Consider the following 18,664-nt stretch of genomic DNA (forward strand, 5'->3'; position numbering starts at 1 on the left):
AGCATCGAGGATGTGTTTGAGGAAAGGAATTGCGGAATCGGGAAGGTTTTTCAGGACTCGGCGGTTAACCGAGTCTGGGCCAGGAGCGGTATTTCTACTGCTGTAGAAAGTATTGAGGATGTCTTCCTCACTGAATGGGGATCTTAGGGGGCAGTTAGGATCGAGGGGGATTTGACCTGGGTGCCTACCCAGCCGCGTGGGCAACCGCTGGTGAACGTGGTTTAGGAAAAGGTTATCGAAGAAATGGTCTTGAGGGAGACGGAAGGTGTTTTCGAGATTTTCACGGAAGGCTTCTGCTTTGTCGGAAGGGTTGGAGATGATCTTACCGTCAATCGATAGGTGATTGTCGGTTTTCCTTTTTTGTCCAGTGAGGCCTTTGAATTTGTTCCAGAAGGCCGTTCTATCTCGGTAGTCGAGTTCTTTAGTCTCCTCCATCCACCTTTTCTGGGTGAATTGGTTGATGAGGAGACGAATGCGAGCGTTAAGACGGTTCCACTAAGTTTTTAGGATTGGATCTCTAGTTCGGACGAAAGTTTTGTAGAGTTTACGCTTGCTTTTGCTGAGAGTTATGAGATAAGGAGGAAGTGGGGATTGATCGATTCGCCTGGTAGTGGTCGGAGTGCCGATATAGGCAAGATCATCGACCACCTCTATCAGACTCTCAGAGCACAAGATGTGGTCGATGATGGACGCCCCACGGTGGCTCAAAAACGTCGGGTCAGGACAGGGAATTCTATAGATATTGTGTTCTAGTAGAAGGTTGGCTAGGAGGCGGCCATTAGCATTGGAGGTGGAATCTCCGAATTGTGTATGTCTAGAGTTGAAATCTCCTATTAGAAATGCTTTTGGGAGAGAGGATGTATATACGAATAATTCTCTGGAAACGGATTGAGTTGGATGATTGTAGTAGGCTATGACGGTTATGTTGCCGGAGTTGGAGAGTAGGTCGATATCCAGGCAGTCGAGTTCGGATAGGATATGTGGAAGGTTGTGTTTTTTGTAGGCTAGTCCTCGTTTAGTTAATATAGCGATGCCTCGTGAGTGTAGATCTTTTGGTCGGTGTGTGGTGTTGAAACTGGTGAAATTTGGAGGGTTTTTGGTGAGTGTGTTGGTGATACATAGGATATGGATTTCTTGTATGTGAAGGATAGTCTTAGTATGGTGTCTTTTTCTGCTGAGTCCCTGGGCGTTTACAATGCCGAGGATTAAACGCCCATTATCCCGTATTATTGGAGAATCAGCCATCAAGTTCAGTCATCAAATCAGTGAACGTATAGTCCACTTTGTTGCCACTAGCTGTGGCGAAGAGTGAATGTCCTAAAATAGTTTTGCATAGCTCATTAGTGAGAGCTAGGATTCCAGTTCTCATGGTAGATTGAGGAGGAGGGTGGTTTGATTTTTGATGACAGCTTTGATTTGCTGAGTGATGGGAGTAATAGTTTTGGGGGTTTCGACTGCTATTGGAGCGACCTCTTTGGGGTTTTCTGGGTTTTTGACCCTTTTGGGGCATTTTAGTGAGAAGGCGGGATGGTCGCCTTCACAGTTCGGACATTTTGGGCTGGAGTTTTTAGCAAAAGGATGTGCCTCACCGCAGTGAGGCACATCCTTTCTTCTTATTCTGCTACCGGTGAAGATGTGCATCTGCCGCCGATATCCAGGAATCCGAATGTAATGACGAGACAATTGTGTTGTCGTCAGAAAAGCAATATATTGGATTCTTGGTTTTTCCCAATACATCGTTGATATACAACGAAAAGAAGGTTGGAAACAATATGGATCCCTGGGGAACACCAGCGTTGACGGTGAAAGTATTCGAGAGATGTCCATTGACGGCCACTTGCAGTGAACGTTCTTTCGTAAAGCTGAGGAGCCATTCACAAAAATGATTCAACAAACCATAGCATCGAAGTTTGGCCAGTAAACCCCTCATGCCACATAGGGTCAAAGGCCTTAGAAATATCAAGCGCAGCAACTCTGGAATCTCCATGTTTCTCGATTGCGTTATTCTAAATATGGGTGACATATAATAGAAGGTCGCATGTTGATCTTTGTTTCCGAAATCCATATTGATGATCGCTCAAGATGTTGAAGCCTTCCAAATATTTGAGGATATGATAGTTTACGGCTTTCTCTGTGATTTTTGATATCACTGATAGCAAAGCAACTGGTCTATTGTTATTTGAAAGAGTTTTATTGACCTTTTTGGAAATAGGCTGAATGCGAGTAATCTTCCAACAGGAAGGAAAAACCCATTTCTTGTAAGACAAGTTGAAAAGTCTGCAATATACTGGCGCGAGTTCATTTGCGCACTTTTTAAGTACGATGACGGGCACTTCATCAGGACCAGACGCCTTGTTGATATTGAGCTGTTCCAAAATTTGCCCGACTAGACGTTGTCGAAAAATAATTTCCAGCGTTGTGGATTCTAGTGCAGGAATAGTGGCTGGTGCCTTTCCCAGAAAGTGAATCACACCAGTCGCTGATCACCGTACACTAACCATGGTCTTTTTTGGTTGGTTATCCTCCTTTGGAAGTACCTTAGTGGCTCACCGGTGTCCAACGACTGTCCTTAACGTCTCCTGTAGTAGACGATACACTTTTCATGTCATGTGACGATCCAATCCGTAAAAGGAATGTTTTAGCTGCACAAGAGCAAAGAAGAACATACTTCGAAACGTTACGATTTCTGTCGATCGTTCAAATCGTAGGGAACCCACTTTCCGAGATTTTCGACCTTTCCAATTTGTTTTAAACTATCAAGAACTACATGGGAGCTGAGGCCAGTTCTTCCGCCATCCTAGGAACCGTTTGTGATGGGTCAATCTCTACCAGGGTCCTCAAATCCTCATCCTGGATTGCTGTAGGTTGACCATTTTGGGGCTCATCTTCGAAGCTATAAAATCATCAGAGCAAAATTTCGCAAACCAACGTCGAACAGTCTGTTCATAAATCATTGCCTGATTAATTTTTCGGGCTGTTTCGGCAGTGCTTTGGTTCAATATGAATTCCTAGAGATGAATTGGCAGAAAATTGCTCAGACATCTCATATAGTAATCACGTGAAAAGAGGCACATATCAAAATTTGGGAAAAAAAAATGAATACATCAATGCAATAGAGTACAAAATTCAGCATATCCCATGACACAGAACACTTGATAGTTATTAAGATATGGAATTACAAAAACACATGACATCAAAATAGACAGAAATTTCAAAATAACCTATAAATGTTTATATTGCTACATCCGTAAATTACCCAATATAAAATAATCTCATTGAATATAAATGTCTGTTCTAGTGATCTTTAAGATATTGAAATTATTTAGACTAAAGTAAAAGGGGACCACTGAGGTATGTTTCATGTAATAACGAAAGAAACATTAGAATATGGATGGTTGGATAACAAATATAAAATGAATATACCCGAGATATTTGCAGTTTCTGGCAAATACCGTGATAATTATATATTTCATCTGCAAAATACATGCTTCTCTCAAGAAGGCAATTAACCTCAATGTAAGCTGTCTAGTTTCAAAAATATTTCTTGTGAAAAATTAGGTAAGTATGATTCTAAGAACTGGAAAATATAACATTATTTTATTTCAGGTATTTCAATCCGGAACAATCTGGTGAACAGATTACGTCATCTAAAACTCATGTATAATAGAAACGAACTCAGCATGTGCGTTTTCTTGAAACGAATGTCTACATTGGATCGATTTCAGAATAACATTCAAATGAAAAAAGAAACGAGATAGAAGACTGGAAATATGCGAATCTTTGAAACGTATTTGGGATGCTCTAGTTCCCAATTCGATAGAGTTTAGGATGTTGGACTCGCCTCTTAAAAATTACATTGGTTATAGAATATTAGGTACTTCAAGGATCCTTATTATTCTGCATGTTTTATTGATCTTTTAGTAGACTTCACTTGAGCCAGGTTGTTGAAAAGTTCAGCTCGAATACTTGTATATTTTTTCACAGCGGAAAGTATCCCACTAGAAGAGATATGAAGAGTTTGAAATTTAACACTGGTTCAGAATTATTTCCACGGACGCCGTGGATGAATTACCGGCTAGGATAAATTATAGAGTGCTTTCAGTAAAAACCTAATATGTTTTCGAAAATAAAAATTTAACTCGCATATTAGAAGATGACATAATTTTTTTCTCACTTATTATAGTCATTTTGACACGTTCATTTTGTTTGTGATAAGATTGTAACAATCGTCAATATGTATTGAAATAATTTTTTTCCAGGCGCTGGCCAGGCCCTATCTCCCGAAGCTCTAATACATTCGTGAAGGCGCAATAGCATTATTAACAAACGACCACTCCTCACACCGTGGGATAAGTGATCATTGGGTACGATAATCGTGTCTCCTTAGTAAGCGCAGTGAGTCGAGAATAACAGCCTTCTGCATATGTCCGGCTAAGAATTTTACTTCAGTGCGGCAAGCCGGTATGATTTTGAGATTTGAGAGGGCATCATTCCAAAGCCAAGGTCTTCAAAGTTATTGAAGAAGACCCCATGTATTGGCTTATCCTTGTGTTGCCGCAGAAGCCAAGGTCTTCAGAGTTATTGAAGAAGACCCCATGTATTGGCTTATCCTTGTGTTGCCGCAGAAGTGAGGTGATATCTGCGGCTTTTATATGAGCCTTTTGCTGAACGGGTTCCTACTGGGTGACAGAGTTGTGAGCACCTCGTTCAGAGTTAAAAACTGGACCGATTTTCATCAGCTGCTCGGGTAGCTGCCCTGAAGAGAAATGCTCCCATTCCTGCTCTCTCATGGTCGCGGACTATGCAGAGAAGGTGATCCGAACTCCTGATGACTTCACAGGCTACATCCAGTACCATTTTGTCATGTAGACACTACAAACTCAAAAGTCCACGGTCTCCCTGTTGTCGGGGGAAGTGCAATCGTGAAATGGACGATTTGGGATGCAAACTCCTATGGAGATGCATCATTTTTTGGATCTCTACGTCGAGTTGATACAGCACCTCCCGAGTCCACTTGACTACTCCAAACGAACAGAGTAAGATTGGACCGGCAAACATTTTTTTGCCCGACAGTTCCGATGACCAGATCTGTCGGAGTTTATGCTGATACTTGCCGCGGAGAGAGTTTTTCACTGCTGTTACCTCTTGTGAGTAGCGTTGTTCCACTCCGAGGTATATGTATATCTCTCCGACATCCAGATGGTGTAGGATGCTTCTATTTACGAGCTGCATATCCTCTCCTTAGTCCCCGCATCGCCCTCTTTTGAGATGGATCATTGCACATTTATCTATTCCGAATTTCATACCGATAGCAAGCGTGTACCACCCTCAACGACTGATGGCGATCCTTCTCTCCAGAAGTATAAAGTTTGAGATCATCCATATAAAACAAATGGGTAATTTTGTGCCTCCGGTTTCCGGGCGTTCCACAGTTAAACCCTCGAGGAATTCTGAGTGCAACGAATAATGGCGATAGTGAGATGCAGAAGAGAACGAAACTGACAAAAAATCGCCCTGAAATATACCCCTTCTGAAAGTTACCACCTTGTTTGGACTTAACCAAGTGTTATGGTGAAGCGAGTCCGCCAGAATGGTATCAGTGGTTCAAGGCATCTCACTGTTTCGTTAGGTACGGCGAGGCATCTGAGCAAATGCAAGATGATATCATGCAATGTTGTATCAAATACCTTGCCGTAAGCGATGCAGATAATAGAGAGGTTACACTTATACTGTATCGAGTCCTACTGATGGGCAGGTTATCTTTACATCCAGCGAGCCCTCTCTTCGACTCGACAGTTACGAGTAGTTTTGGGGAAAGACCGTCTTCACTCATTCTGATGGGCTCCAGTCCTTGAGCTCTTCTTCTCCATCCGTGCGATTGGGTTTTTGACAGTCATCATCCACTCCATAACTTGGAGGTATATCCTCAGGAGGAGTAAAAATTTGCTGCGTTAGTAGTCAAAGGTAGTTTGGTCAGATGAAGCTGGATAGTCCAGTCTTGAATTTGCTATGATAACGAATTTCATCTACTGCCACCATATACACTAAGATTTTCTCCTCTGCTACTGAGATTTCTCGGGAAGTGACAGCACATTTCCCAATTTTTGTGTGCGAGTCCTGATATTCGTTTTGATGAAATACGCTATAACCGAAGAGAAATGTTCTGAAGTTAGTAGTTTAACAAATTTTTTGTCAGTAGACTTTTGATTTATTTCTGAAGTAAAACTTATTTACGCGCTCTTGACTTGGGGGAGTAAGCTGTTGAATGCATGACGAGAGCGTTACGAAAAGTGTGATAGGAAGAGGCGAACGGGAGAGGCGAACGGAAGTTGAGAGGGAGGTATAAGTTAGTGAAGATAGAAATAAAGAAAGTTACGTTTCGTATATTACTGTAGTAGCAAGAATACATTTAGTGTAAATAATTTTCGCGCAAAAATGGCACGTTTAACTGATACTGAGCATATTGAAATTTTAATGATCATAGGATACTAAGTAGTGGATATTTTTAATGATGTATCCCAATCAGAAAATCATTTATAAATTAAACGTTTCAAAAAAATTGCAGCGTTTTCATGAAACTGGAGGTGTCAAAGATCGACCAAAAAGTGGAAGACCAGTAAGCGTTACAAATGAAGAAAATTTTTTGAATGTCATGTTAAATGTGGTGGAAAATCCAATGATTTCGGCACAATACAATCATACCATGAGTCGATATTCCATCCAAAAAATTTATGAACTGCAAAAATTCCATCCATATGAAATTAATTTGGTACAAGAATTGAGTGAAGACGATTTTGATCGTAGAATCGAGTTCTGTGAAGTTATTATGGATGAATTAAATGAAAATGTCAACTTTGTCAACCACATATTGTTTTCTCACGAATCTACATTTTGTTCAAACGGGCACTTGAATCGACACAACTGTAGATAGTGGTCAGACCAAAATCCACATTGGATGGGGGAAGTTCACAATCTACGGCCACAGAAAGTAAATGTCTGGTTAGGCATTATTGGAGGACACGTCATAGGATCCTTTTTTTAAACGGAAATTTGATCTCTGAACGATATTTATTACTTTCACAACAGCATATTATTCCAGAGCTTAGACGATTATTCCCGAATAATAACTATCCCAATTTGACGACAGAACAAAGTTTCAACAAGGTGGGACTACTACACATTTTGGACGTGTGGTACGGGCATATCTAGATGAAACTTTTCCAGATAAATGGATTGGACGCAGGGGAGCAATTAAATGGCCAGCTAGGTCTCCCGATATGACCCCACTTGAATTTTTTCTATGGGGTCACATAAAAAATTCAGTCTACAAAAATAAGCCGCCAAATATCGAAGAGTTGCAAGGAAGAATAAGGCATGAAATTTCTACCATTTCTCCTCACACGATTTTAAATTCACTACAAAATTTTGTTCAGCGAGTTCATTAATGTCAGCACCTTGATAAATAAAATTCCAAAGAAAATATTTGTTGTTTATCAAAACTTGTTCTCTCTCTTTTTGTCTCCTGACATATCTATTGTTTTCATAAAATTTTAAATATTCTGGACATACATTAAAAATATATTTTATCAACCCTGAACAATTATGCTTTTTTATTTTCTGTAAAAAAATTATAATACAATTGTGATTATATCCACATACCTATCCCTCATTTCGTGCTTTTTCTTCATCTTTCTTTATCTTTATATTTTTCGATATCTCGATAATATATAGGGTGTTCTATTGAAAAAAAGCAACTTTACTTCTTCAAGACTTTTTAACTGATCCTGTATACTCAATTCTTAGTCAGTGTGATAGATTTTGAAAAACTATATATATATATATATATATATATATATATATATATATATATATATATATATATATATATATATATATAGGCTGAAACAGTTGTCTACCGGTGGTTCTTAAATTGAAATCAATATGGGAATGATCAGAATGGTACTTATCTATTCATCTTTTGATTTTCATGGAATTACTTTCCAGCAGCTTGACTGCATTAACCATTTTATTAGTAGATTTTATTAGTAAATTAATCTTTAACTAGGGTGAAAGAAATGCAGTGAAAGCAATAATCATCATAATGGCCTATCTTTTTCTAAAAATTCCTCTACGCTATATTCTACCTTATTAGTTGATAGATCCTTTATTTGTTTTCCAAATGATATGATATGGAACTCTTCAATATCTTGAGGCAACGTTTTGAATAAAATTATCCCATTATATGCAAGTGATTCCTTGAATTTTGGTTTTATGTTTTGTAATTGTTAATAAATGTCTATTTCGTGTTGCATAGTTAATAACAATTGATTCCTGTCTTAGATTGGGTATATTAGGTATATTTCACATAGAGCAGAGCTTTATCTATATAGATACATGGTAACGATAGTATTTTGTTATTACAGCAAGCAGGTCTACAGCAATCCCTGGGTGCAATATCAAAGCTAGTTCTAATTCATTTTTTCTGGAGAATAAAACGTTTTACCCCTACAGAAGAACCCCACATTGATATATTTTGAGTCATATATGACTAAGCCAATAAACGCTAAACAGTCCTGACACCGCCTAAACTAAGCACTTCTTTCGATGTTCGTTTTGTTCATGCTTGTGTCTCTGACTAAGACTGAGTTTTAATCATCTCCTGATAATGCTTACTTGATTAGCAAAATGCACGAGAGTTTCTGTTGAGGGGGTGTCCGGCGTCACAATACTGAGTTGTGCTGTATTGCGGAAGATGCTATCGTATAGTGAAACACGTGTCGCGGTTTTGTAAACTTTCAAGTGGAAATCTCACATTAGAGTGTGTTTTTTAAACGTTATAATAGGTTTTCATCAAGTATCGCTCAGTTCTAACATTTATTTGTCGATCAATTATTTTTCAATCCGGAACAAAACTGAACTTCATTCCTATGCTTACCACTAATCTATCCACAAATGTAATAGCGCTCTAATTTGTGGTATCGATTGTGATCGGGTTACTGGCAAGAGGCCAAGTTCGGGACATAACGAAAAATAAAATATATTCGGTCTCTGTAGTAGACAGCTGAAATAGTTGGACTGGTTCCTCTGTGCATCATAAATAGGATGTATCTTCTGAATTCGGAGACGGTTAAATAGCATGCAAAATCATCATATACATCAATGTACAGTAAATTCCACTTAAAACGAGCCACCATCAATAAGTTATTTCATATTGAGACTATAATGAAATTGATGAGTTGAGTTCTCCTCACAACAAACCATCATAGAAAGTTCTAATTAGAATAATAGTCGAATCACATCATACACACATTACATTACAATGATTCGCAATGTCAGAAAATGTTAAATTACCTTTTTATTCAATTTTAAACTAGAAAGTGAAATGAAACAGACGAATTTACTTACTCAAATGTTCGAACTCAGCATCATTAACTTTCATAAAATGGCATAAACGAGTTTCTGTTTGCTCCCTTACATTCTGAAGAATATCAGGTGTCAGTAGTTTACAGCACCTGGTAATTTCTTCCCGTAAATTATCTACAGTCTGGTAGAATTCTCATACCACCAATTCCCAATGGAGTAGAATCGGGGGAACTGGGTGGTCTTTCTGCAGGACCTCTTTTTCCAGATCATCCATCTTCAAAATTATTATCGAGGAACTATTACTCTAGTACTATACAATGACGAGCCTTTTCTTGTGGAAAACTGTATTCCACAGTAGAGGTCTAACTGGATGACGTTGTTAATGACACAACCTGATTATTCAGAAAATTGAGGATTTAGGTTTGTTTTCGAAAAGAATGGTTCCTACTTGAACATTTAGTTTTTGAGTTATTGGATGTGAATTTGGCGCTATACACGCTGGATTACAGTTGACGCTTGAGAGGATCTCACCAAGTATGAGAGCTCTCCTATCCCGAGACGTGGCGGCTTCCGCTCTTCATCTGAAAGCTCAATTGGACTCGTTGCATTTTGGCGCTAACAACCTTTTTTTCTCTCGGGACGAGAGGGAGTATCTGACAAAGGGTTGACTTTTGTGTATTAATGTGTCACCTTGAAACAGCATTTAATCACATCATTTATTCCACCATGTTTCCACATTTGAAGCCTCATTGGATTTGAAAATGCCTGTAAGTTAACTTTCCTGTTTGACTGTTGAAATTTAATCTGTTACAATTCACCAATTTCACAGAGTTACTGACAGATGTTCCCAAAGTTTTATCTATCACTTGTCGAAGATTCTTGAAGGTTTTCTCAATGCGGCAGCTGCAACTATGCACCAATCACAAGCAAGTTTATCATCGTGACTGACGCTGAGCTGAGAAGTTATTAGCATTTTTCATCAGTATCAGAATGAGGAATTTTTTGGTAATCACTATTCTAAGATGTAGGACTGGAAGTTCTGCTGTAATATCAATACAATAGTAACAGTGCTCCCATATTTCAGAACTGCACTAGTATACATACAGTATTGTTTATCTCTTGATGACGCCAACTTACTTCATGGCAAACGATTTGGGTCCATCGTAGCAGAGTTTGAGCTGAAACTAGTAGTCTGCTCAGTGTTCATCTGCTATCTCACCGAGAATTCGTTAGAGAGTGTTCAATATGGGGTACTTACAAGTATAAGAAATGAAATAATTTTTCCAGAGTTAATTATCAGAATTATATAATAATATTATTATGTTAGATGAAAATCTATGAATATCCGCCGTTGTGATGGAAGAGAAAATGAACTGATAAAATGATCTGAAAACAGTTTTACAGAAAAAGTATTTATCTTAGGTAAAGTTATGTCCTCTAAAAATCTGTTCAGGTCGTTCAAGAAAACAAAATCTGCTTAGATTGAAAATAGTATATCTTTAGGAGAGATTAATTTTTTTAGAAATGAAGATTTCGGCTTTCAACTCCATTTTCATAAGAAAAAAAATGTGGGAATCTTTCAAAGAAAGGAAGAAAGCTATCAATTTCAAAAATAAAATATTTGCAAATATGTGTAGATTATGAAAGAAAGTAACTTTCAGACACAAACTGGAAAAAAAATAAAGCCGATTCGAAATAACAACTTCCATATAAACATTGAAATATGGAATTGAATCAGATGTCATCCACAAGATTGATTCACAATAAAGCATATGAAAGAGGTAATATTTTTCTTACGTGAAAAACTGTCATCTATAATTAACTTTTGGGAGTACAAACTGAATGGGAAAATGTGTTGTTTTGTATAATTCAATGATAATACAAAAGTAGATGCTTTGAAAGTATTGTATCTTCTATGTAATTCAATTTCTACATGAAAGTAGTTGTTTCGAGGAGACATTTTTTCTTCCAGTTTGTGTCTGAAAGTTACTTCTTTGATCTATCTTTGCAAACATTTTTTCAAATGATTTGATTTCTTCCATTCTTTGGAAAATTCTACTTACTTTTTTTCTGTTTGAAGATGGAAAAGTGATATTTCATAAAAGTTTCCAGATTGGTGGCGTTTCCAGATTATCTGTCCGATATATTCTCATAAAGTGGATCTTTATTCAAAAAAGAACGCCTATAAAAAACAAACCATTACCATCATCCTCAATATGTGTAAAAATTTCGAATACTATATTCTGAGCTTTGTCGATTCTTCAAAACTATATTCTGATTTTTTCTAAAAATATTGCAGAGAAGTGTATTATATGGTACACAAGAGAGACTCTCCAGAGGAGAGTGTTCTGTAGGATTATTTTGTGCTCTAAATAACTCATCGACCATGGTATATTGATGAATAAAGAGCCACATGGTGTAAAGAAAAAAAACTGGAATCATTTTTAACTGATCTGGAATAATTTGTCAGTCTCAGTCTCGGTCATTAGGAGGGAAGAATGAGAACTCTGGAGCAGAATCAAGTTTAATGGTGTGTAAGTGTTCCACCGGGCTGTATTTCACAACCTGATTCAATAACAACTAACGGTCGTAATACACGCTATGCCGAAGACCAAATATACAATTATATCAGATAGATCGACAGACGACTTATAATAAAATAAGTATAATGGGGTAATTTGATGATTTTGATTGAAAATGATTATGTGTTTTCATAACGAACAAAAGACAGAAAAAGTAATGGATGTTCAGAAAATAAAGTTTTTCGGTGTTGTGGTTGATAAGTACAATTCCGCTTAAAAACTTCATTGGATTATTCAATTATTTCAAAGTTGAACCTATAACAAATTTGTTTTATGATATAAATCAAAACTGAATTCAGATTCTGCTCAGGTAAATATCGAGTTTGAAAAAATATTCTTTGTCCCCGAAATATTACTAGGTGAAAAGAGAGTGGTGAGGTTCATTATTGTTCTTCTAAGAGTGACATCTTATCGTCTGTATGTTCAAAAACATATATTTTTTTACTGTATGTTTGTACTGTATGTTTACTGGTACTGGTATGTTTAGGTATAACTAAATAATTTGTTTCAGGTGAATTCGCTTCAAATAAGAACTGGACTACCGGTCAAAGAGAAAATTTGTGCGGTAGTGCTTCAATGTGAGTGCGAAGTGCCAAAAAAATGTAAATAATAATGAAAATAACATGAAGCTCAGTGTATCCGCATACAGAGCTCACGCGTCAGCGCACAAAAAAATTCTCGCCACGTCGCAACAACTCAATTACGGATCGACTTCTGCATCACATCCACATCCGGTTCCTTCAGGACCTTCGGGCGGGTCTTCCACTGGTTCCACATTCCAGGTAAGAGATTGAAATAGTCAGGAAATAGTCTCCAAATAGAAATAGTCTCCAAGACTATTTCTGAACTAACCCAAGTAGCTAAATCAGTTTTATAAGAAATATTACTGGAGTTTTATTCCAACATCAAACCATTGTTTCAACATTTCCACATGTGTTTCGATCACCAAGTGATCATCTTCAAGAGGAAGATTAAACTAAATATGCACACAATGCTATCCTTATTTATATCATAGATACCTCTGCTAGGTACCTGTGTCTTGATTGTCTTAAATTAATTTCACAATATTACCTTATATACTAGTTTTGAATTAATTTTACAATGCGGCCTTATGTAATAGTCAGATAAATCTTATAATTGAAATATTATTTCAACAGGCTACGTAGTATACTCTTGAGTCCACTATCGTTATTCATAATATTATAATGTTTACTTATTTCTACACTCTCATAGGCATCTTGATGACTGTAGTTAACTTGTCTAACTACTCTTAATGGACTAAAGTCTATGGAATGGTTTGATTGCAAAATATGACAGGCGAGTACTGATTTTTCTGGTCTTCCATATTTTAGGTGTGCTAACTGTTCCTTTTATCTTATTTCGATAGATCTTTCAGTGTGTCCGTAATATTTTGCATCGCAGTCCTTGAATTTAATTTCGTTAATTCCAGACTTTTCTGAATTCTCGAGAATCTGGAATTCACGAAATTAAATGTAAATACTGCAATGCAAAATACTATGGACAGACTAAATAAAATATCTACTGAAGTAAGATATAAGAAACACTTAGCACACCTAAAATATAGAGGACCAGAAAATCAGCATAGTATATATGGCAACATTGTGAAATCAATTCAAGTCAAATAAAACCACTATCAGAGCAGAGGTATCTATGGTATGAATAAGGTTAACATTGTATGTATAGTTTAATCTTCCTCTCGAAGATGTTTAAAAAAAAATCTGTTTAAAATCTGTTTTTCCGTTAATCAGCTGTCGCCCCCATACGAACGTCAACTCTCGGAAGTTGAGAAACTTGTGCGAGCTAAGGACTAATGAGGTCTTACCTTTTAACGTGTGATTCCTAACATGTTTCCTTGGTAATCGAAACACGTGTCGATGTGATGAAATAACGATTTGGTGTTGGAATAAAACTTCAGTAATATTTATTACTATACCAAAGGTTGATATAAAAGCCCGTTTCATTAACCAATTTGGCGTCTTCAGGAAAAGAAGACGTCCTGAAGACGCCAACTTGGTTGGTAAAAAGGCAATACGGCATATTATTTCATCAATTGTGATGAAGAGTAAGGTTGTTGGTTATTTCCCTTATAATTAAACTTGAAGCAAATATTTTGTTATCGACTTGGAAAATCTTTGCTTACCTGCATTGAACATTTATTGATTACTCGGTTGTAAGATGTTTTGCAAGACATACTCGTAATCATAAATGAACCATTTTACATTGTGTTTATTCTACGAGTAACCGCCAGCATGAAGTTTACCGTTTCGTTGTAAGATTACGACTTGCAAACTGTTTGCTTTCTCTTCCTCCGAAACGGCAAATAAACGGTATAATGTAAATGAACTGAGAGAAAAAGTCATTTTCGAACATACAGGGTGTCCCTGGACTTCCTATTTTCCTCTCGGGAATGTATAGATGGGGTCAAAATATCACCAGTACTTCATATAACTTTTTTTCCTAAAAGTCTTCGTAACCAAGTTACGGGCCCTCGAAGTTACAAAATGAAAAATGTTTTTCTTTGATAACTTTTCAAGTGAATATTCAAAATCATCCAAATTTTGGTAATTGACTAAACAAATGAATTCCGTCGATGAGCTTTCATGCAGGAGTCAGTTGTTTTGCTACAAAGTCAGGAACGGACTACCCCCGATGGTCCACACCCCAAAACTTTGAAATAACAGATATTTTTCAATATTTTTCAACAAAATAAGGTTACTTGGACAATTTTATGAATAAAAGTACTCGTGTGGAAAGTCGATCGGAGCAACGAGTCTTGATAAAAATGTAGTTCTACTCGACGACATCAAACCTGCTCGTCCACCATTATTTGAAATGAATAATTATCAAAGCAGAAATAATAATGATAACGTTAATTCAACAACATTTATAACAGGAATAATACAAAGTATGCTAAAATGAAGTCGTAAACAAAAAGTACAGTACCTATATGGAAGTTTAAGTCACAATTGTGATAGCAGATATTTTTTCAAAAGAAATATCAAGTTCTGTAGATTCGTGGTATTTTTAAACTAACAAGCTACTCTACTATGAAATATCGAATTCATTCTATATTTTGTATGTACATAATACGTGTGGAATAATCACGTTTCGTGTTGATCAGTTATCTGAATCTCATGAAACTCAACATTCGAATGTTTCAAATTCTTCTTCACAGCTAAACTGTTGAGGAGTTTCACTGATAATTATAATTTTATGGGAGAAATTCTTTAACACGAATCTAAATTTAGCTGAAAAAACGCACATCGGAAAAAATATTTACTATACTAATAAAAAGCAAACGAATGAACTACAAAAACGGCTGCACATGATCAGGTGAAAAATATCCAGGGAATAATTATGTTCCATTTCTTTCACAGATGTTGACAAAAAAACCTTTTAGAAAGTTTTGATAAAAAATGAGAAACTGGAATGCGATTTTGTTTTGTTAAGTGGTGCGTTGTCATATGACTATCATTGTATTGTCAATATTCTATAGGATAGTTTGAATTTTTTTGATATGGCCGAACAGTTTACATTCAATGAATATGCAGATATGCATGTATTTTATGGACGAGCATTTTTTAATGCTGCAGAAGCTCGTCGTCTGTATTCCGAGCATTTTCCCAATCGAACGGTACCGTCAAAAGAAACATTCGAGCGTGTCGATCGCAGCTTGAGGGAGACAGGTATGTAATAATTGATAATTAATTTGAGCACGTTGTTTTATTTCGATATTATTGTAGGTACAGTTTTGCCAAAACGAGGTGGTGAGGGCGCTCCTAGGACTGTACGTACCGTTGTATTGGAGGAAAATATTTTGGAAGCCGTCGCTGATGATCCTTCAAAGAGCATCAGAAATCTATCAGAACAGTTCCATACATCCAAGTCCACTATTCATAGAATAATTAGGGAACAACTGCTCCACCCATTTCACATCCAGAAGGTACATGCCATGACACCTCAAGATTTTCCAGCACGACTGGAATATGCCAATTGGTTCATGGATAGGCAAAGAGAGGATATGACTTTTATTAATCGAGTTTTATTCACTGATGAAGCAGGTTTCAGTAGAGATGGAGTTATCAACTCTCATAATCTCCATATATGGGCCGAAGAAAATCCCCATGGGATATTGCAAACCAAACACCAACGGAAATTCAACGTGAATGTTTGGGCTGGTATCATATGAAACCATCTTATAGGACCATTCGTTCTACAGGACCGATTGAATGGAGAACGTTATTTGGAGTTCATTCAGAACGATTTGAATGGACTTTTGGAACATGTTCCATTGCAAACCCGAAGAGATATGTGGTTTATGCATGATGGCGCTCCTCCTCATTTTAGTTTGATTGTGTGTGACCATCTGAACCATATTTTCCACAATAGATGGATTGGTAGAGGTGGGCCATATTCATGGCCATCGCGGTCTCCGGATTTAAATCCATTGGATTTCTTTCTGTGGGGGCATCTAAAAAGCCTTGTTTACGCTACACCTATTCACACAAGAGATGCATTGTTGAATAGAATAACATTACATTGTGAAGCCATACGAAACGACCCTGGAATGCTATTTCAAGTACAGAGAGGGTGTCTTCGCAGACTAAGAAAATGTATAGAGAGAGAAGGTGGTCATATCGAGCAGTTTCTGTAGCGGATTTTTCATTTCTGTTTGCTCAAGAGCCTTGAGTTTCGTTAGTTAAACGTGTTTGCATTATAAAAATTCGTTATGAACATTTTACCTATCATTTCCATTTTCCTTAAAAACTAATATTTTCGAATAATGGTAGACATCTCAGGATAAATGTTGTTGAATTAACGTTATCATTATTATTTCTGCTTTGATAATTATTCATTTCAAATAATGGTGGACGAGCGGGTTTGATGTCGTCGAGTGAAACCACATTTTTATCAAGACTCGTTGCTCCGATCGACTTTCCACACGAGTACTTTTATTCATAAAATTGTCCAAATAACCTTAATTTGTTGAAAAATATTGAAAAATATCTGTCATTTCAAAGTTTTGGGGTGTGGACCATCGGAGGTAGTCCGTTCCTGACTTTGTAGCAAAACAACTGACTCCTGCATGAAAGCTCATCGAAGGAATTCATTTGTTTAGTCAATTACCAAAATTTGAATGATTTTGAATATTCACTTGGAAAGTTATCAAAGAAAAACATTTTTCATTTTGTAACTTCGAGGGCCCGTTACTTGGTAACGAAGGATTTTAGGAAAAAAAGTTATATGAAGTACTGGTGATATTTTGACCCCATCTATACATTCCCGAGAGGAAAAGAGGAAGTCCAGGGACACCCTGTATAATAGAACTTATAATAGATTTGAATAATTACCGGCAGAAATTATAACGATATATTGTTTCTAAACAGGGGAAATTGAAACAGAAAGTGAAGAACATTTCTGCTAGATATGCGGCAAAAATTACATGTATTGCAAGAACTGTTGAAAATGAGTATCCCCCGCTCGGATGCAAGAATCCAATCTTCTCCTCACTGACTCCCGAACTCTTTCAAAAACACTAGATTCGTTTCTGATTACATTACACCCTGCAATTATCCGATTTCTCATATCTTCCACTGGAGTAGTGTAATCTAATGACTTCAGGGTGCCCTATAGGAAATAATCCAGGGGTTTTAATTCTGGTGATCGAGCCAATATGCTGAAATGCGCTGGTACCATCGTGCATAAACCACATTGCATTTCTTGTAACGAATAGTACATCCGTTTGTAGTTATAGGAATGTTGCTGATAGGTACCAACGGAATTTTTAGATTTTTTTATTACTTGGTAGGTCCAGTATAGTACACTATACTTTTATTTCAGCTACGTTGATAGTTTTAAATCCTTTCTCGCCCCGTATCTTCGAAACAAAGCGCCTTATCAAAAATCATCAAAAAACAAAATATTTATTAAATAGTCCAAGGATTAGTCCCTAGCATGCCGCATATTAGATGAACAGCTTGTATATTTAAAGTAAAGCTACTCCATCAAGTCTTTCGATTGATAATTAAAAGAAGGCATAAGTGTTGTTGCTACATTGATTTCCACCATTTCCTAGAGACTTTCGGACAACGAAGGTCATTTTGTCGATCTTGTACTTAGTTTTGAGCTGACTCTAACGAGGCCATAAGAGAAATGGACGGCAAGTATTTGCCTACTTTGGTGTCTACTTCGTTTTTGCTCCTCCTCTATAGGGCAGACCTCTAGTGCTTTTTGGTGTTTGAACTGTGAAAAATCAGCTTAGACCTTTGAATTTATCCTTGGGCCATACGTGGGACTTTGTATTTGTGGTAGGATTCTATAAATTATTTCTCCGCTGCAATTCTTTTTATTGAATTAAAAAAGTGTACCTCTCTTCGATACAATCGGACTTGATTAATTGCTCAAAAGTTGAGTAAGAAGCAGGTTTTGTTCATTCATATTACCTCGGCTATGTGAATAGTGAGCATTTACTACTCTCATTTTCTGAGAGACGGTGTTTTTCAGCATAGACGAAGCTACTATCTTTTTGGTTTCATGTTGTTTTGACTTCAAAAATATTTGATAACATATTTTCAAAATAGCGATGCCATCTACATCAATTGTATGCTATAGAGATTGAACTGATAGTGTATACTCAGAGATAATAAAATAACAAGGATTTTCGCCGGGTCAGAAATCACCAATATAAACCGGTGTTC

General features: G+C 36.9%; 1 protein-coding gene across 3 annotated transcripts in view; it reads left to right on the forward strand.

The window, feature by feature from the left end:
* Positions 1-18,664, forward strand: part of Cngl (Cyclic nucleotide-gated ion channel-like) — a 463,427-nt gene that overhangs the window by 29,683 nt on the left and 415,080 nt on the right. For all 3 annotated transcript variants that reach the window (XM_074184263.1, XM_074184265.1, XM_074184264.1), the window contains exon 2: positions 12,457-12,727. In XM_074184263.1, the coding sequence (XP_074040364.1) occupies positions 12,569-12,727 (159 nt within the window). In that variant the 5' untranslated portion in view covers positions 12,457-12,568. The remainder of the gene's footprint in view (positions 1-12,456; positions 12,728-18,664) is intronic.

The sequence above is a fragment of the Leptinotarsa decemlineata genome, unplaced genomic scaffold (genome assembly GCF_025532065.1).
Source record: "Leptinotarsa decemlineata unplaced genomic scaffold, Ldec_3_MD MMD2_tig00026354_RagTag_RagTag, whole genome shotgun sequence".
In the NCBI taxonomy this organism is placed as follows: Eukaryota; Metazoa; Arthropoda; class Insecta; order Coleoptera; family Chrysomelidae; genus Leptinotarsa; species Leptinotarsa decemlineata.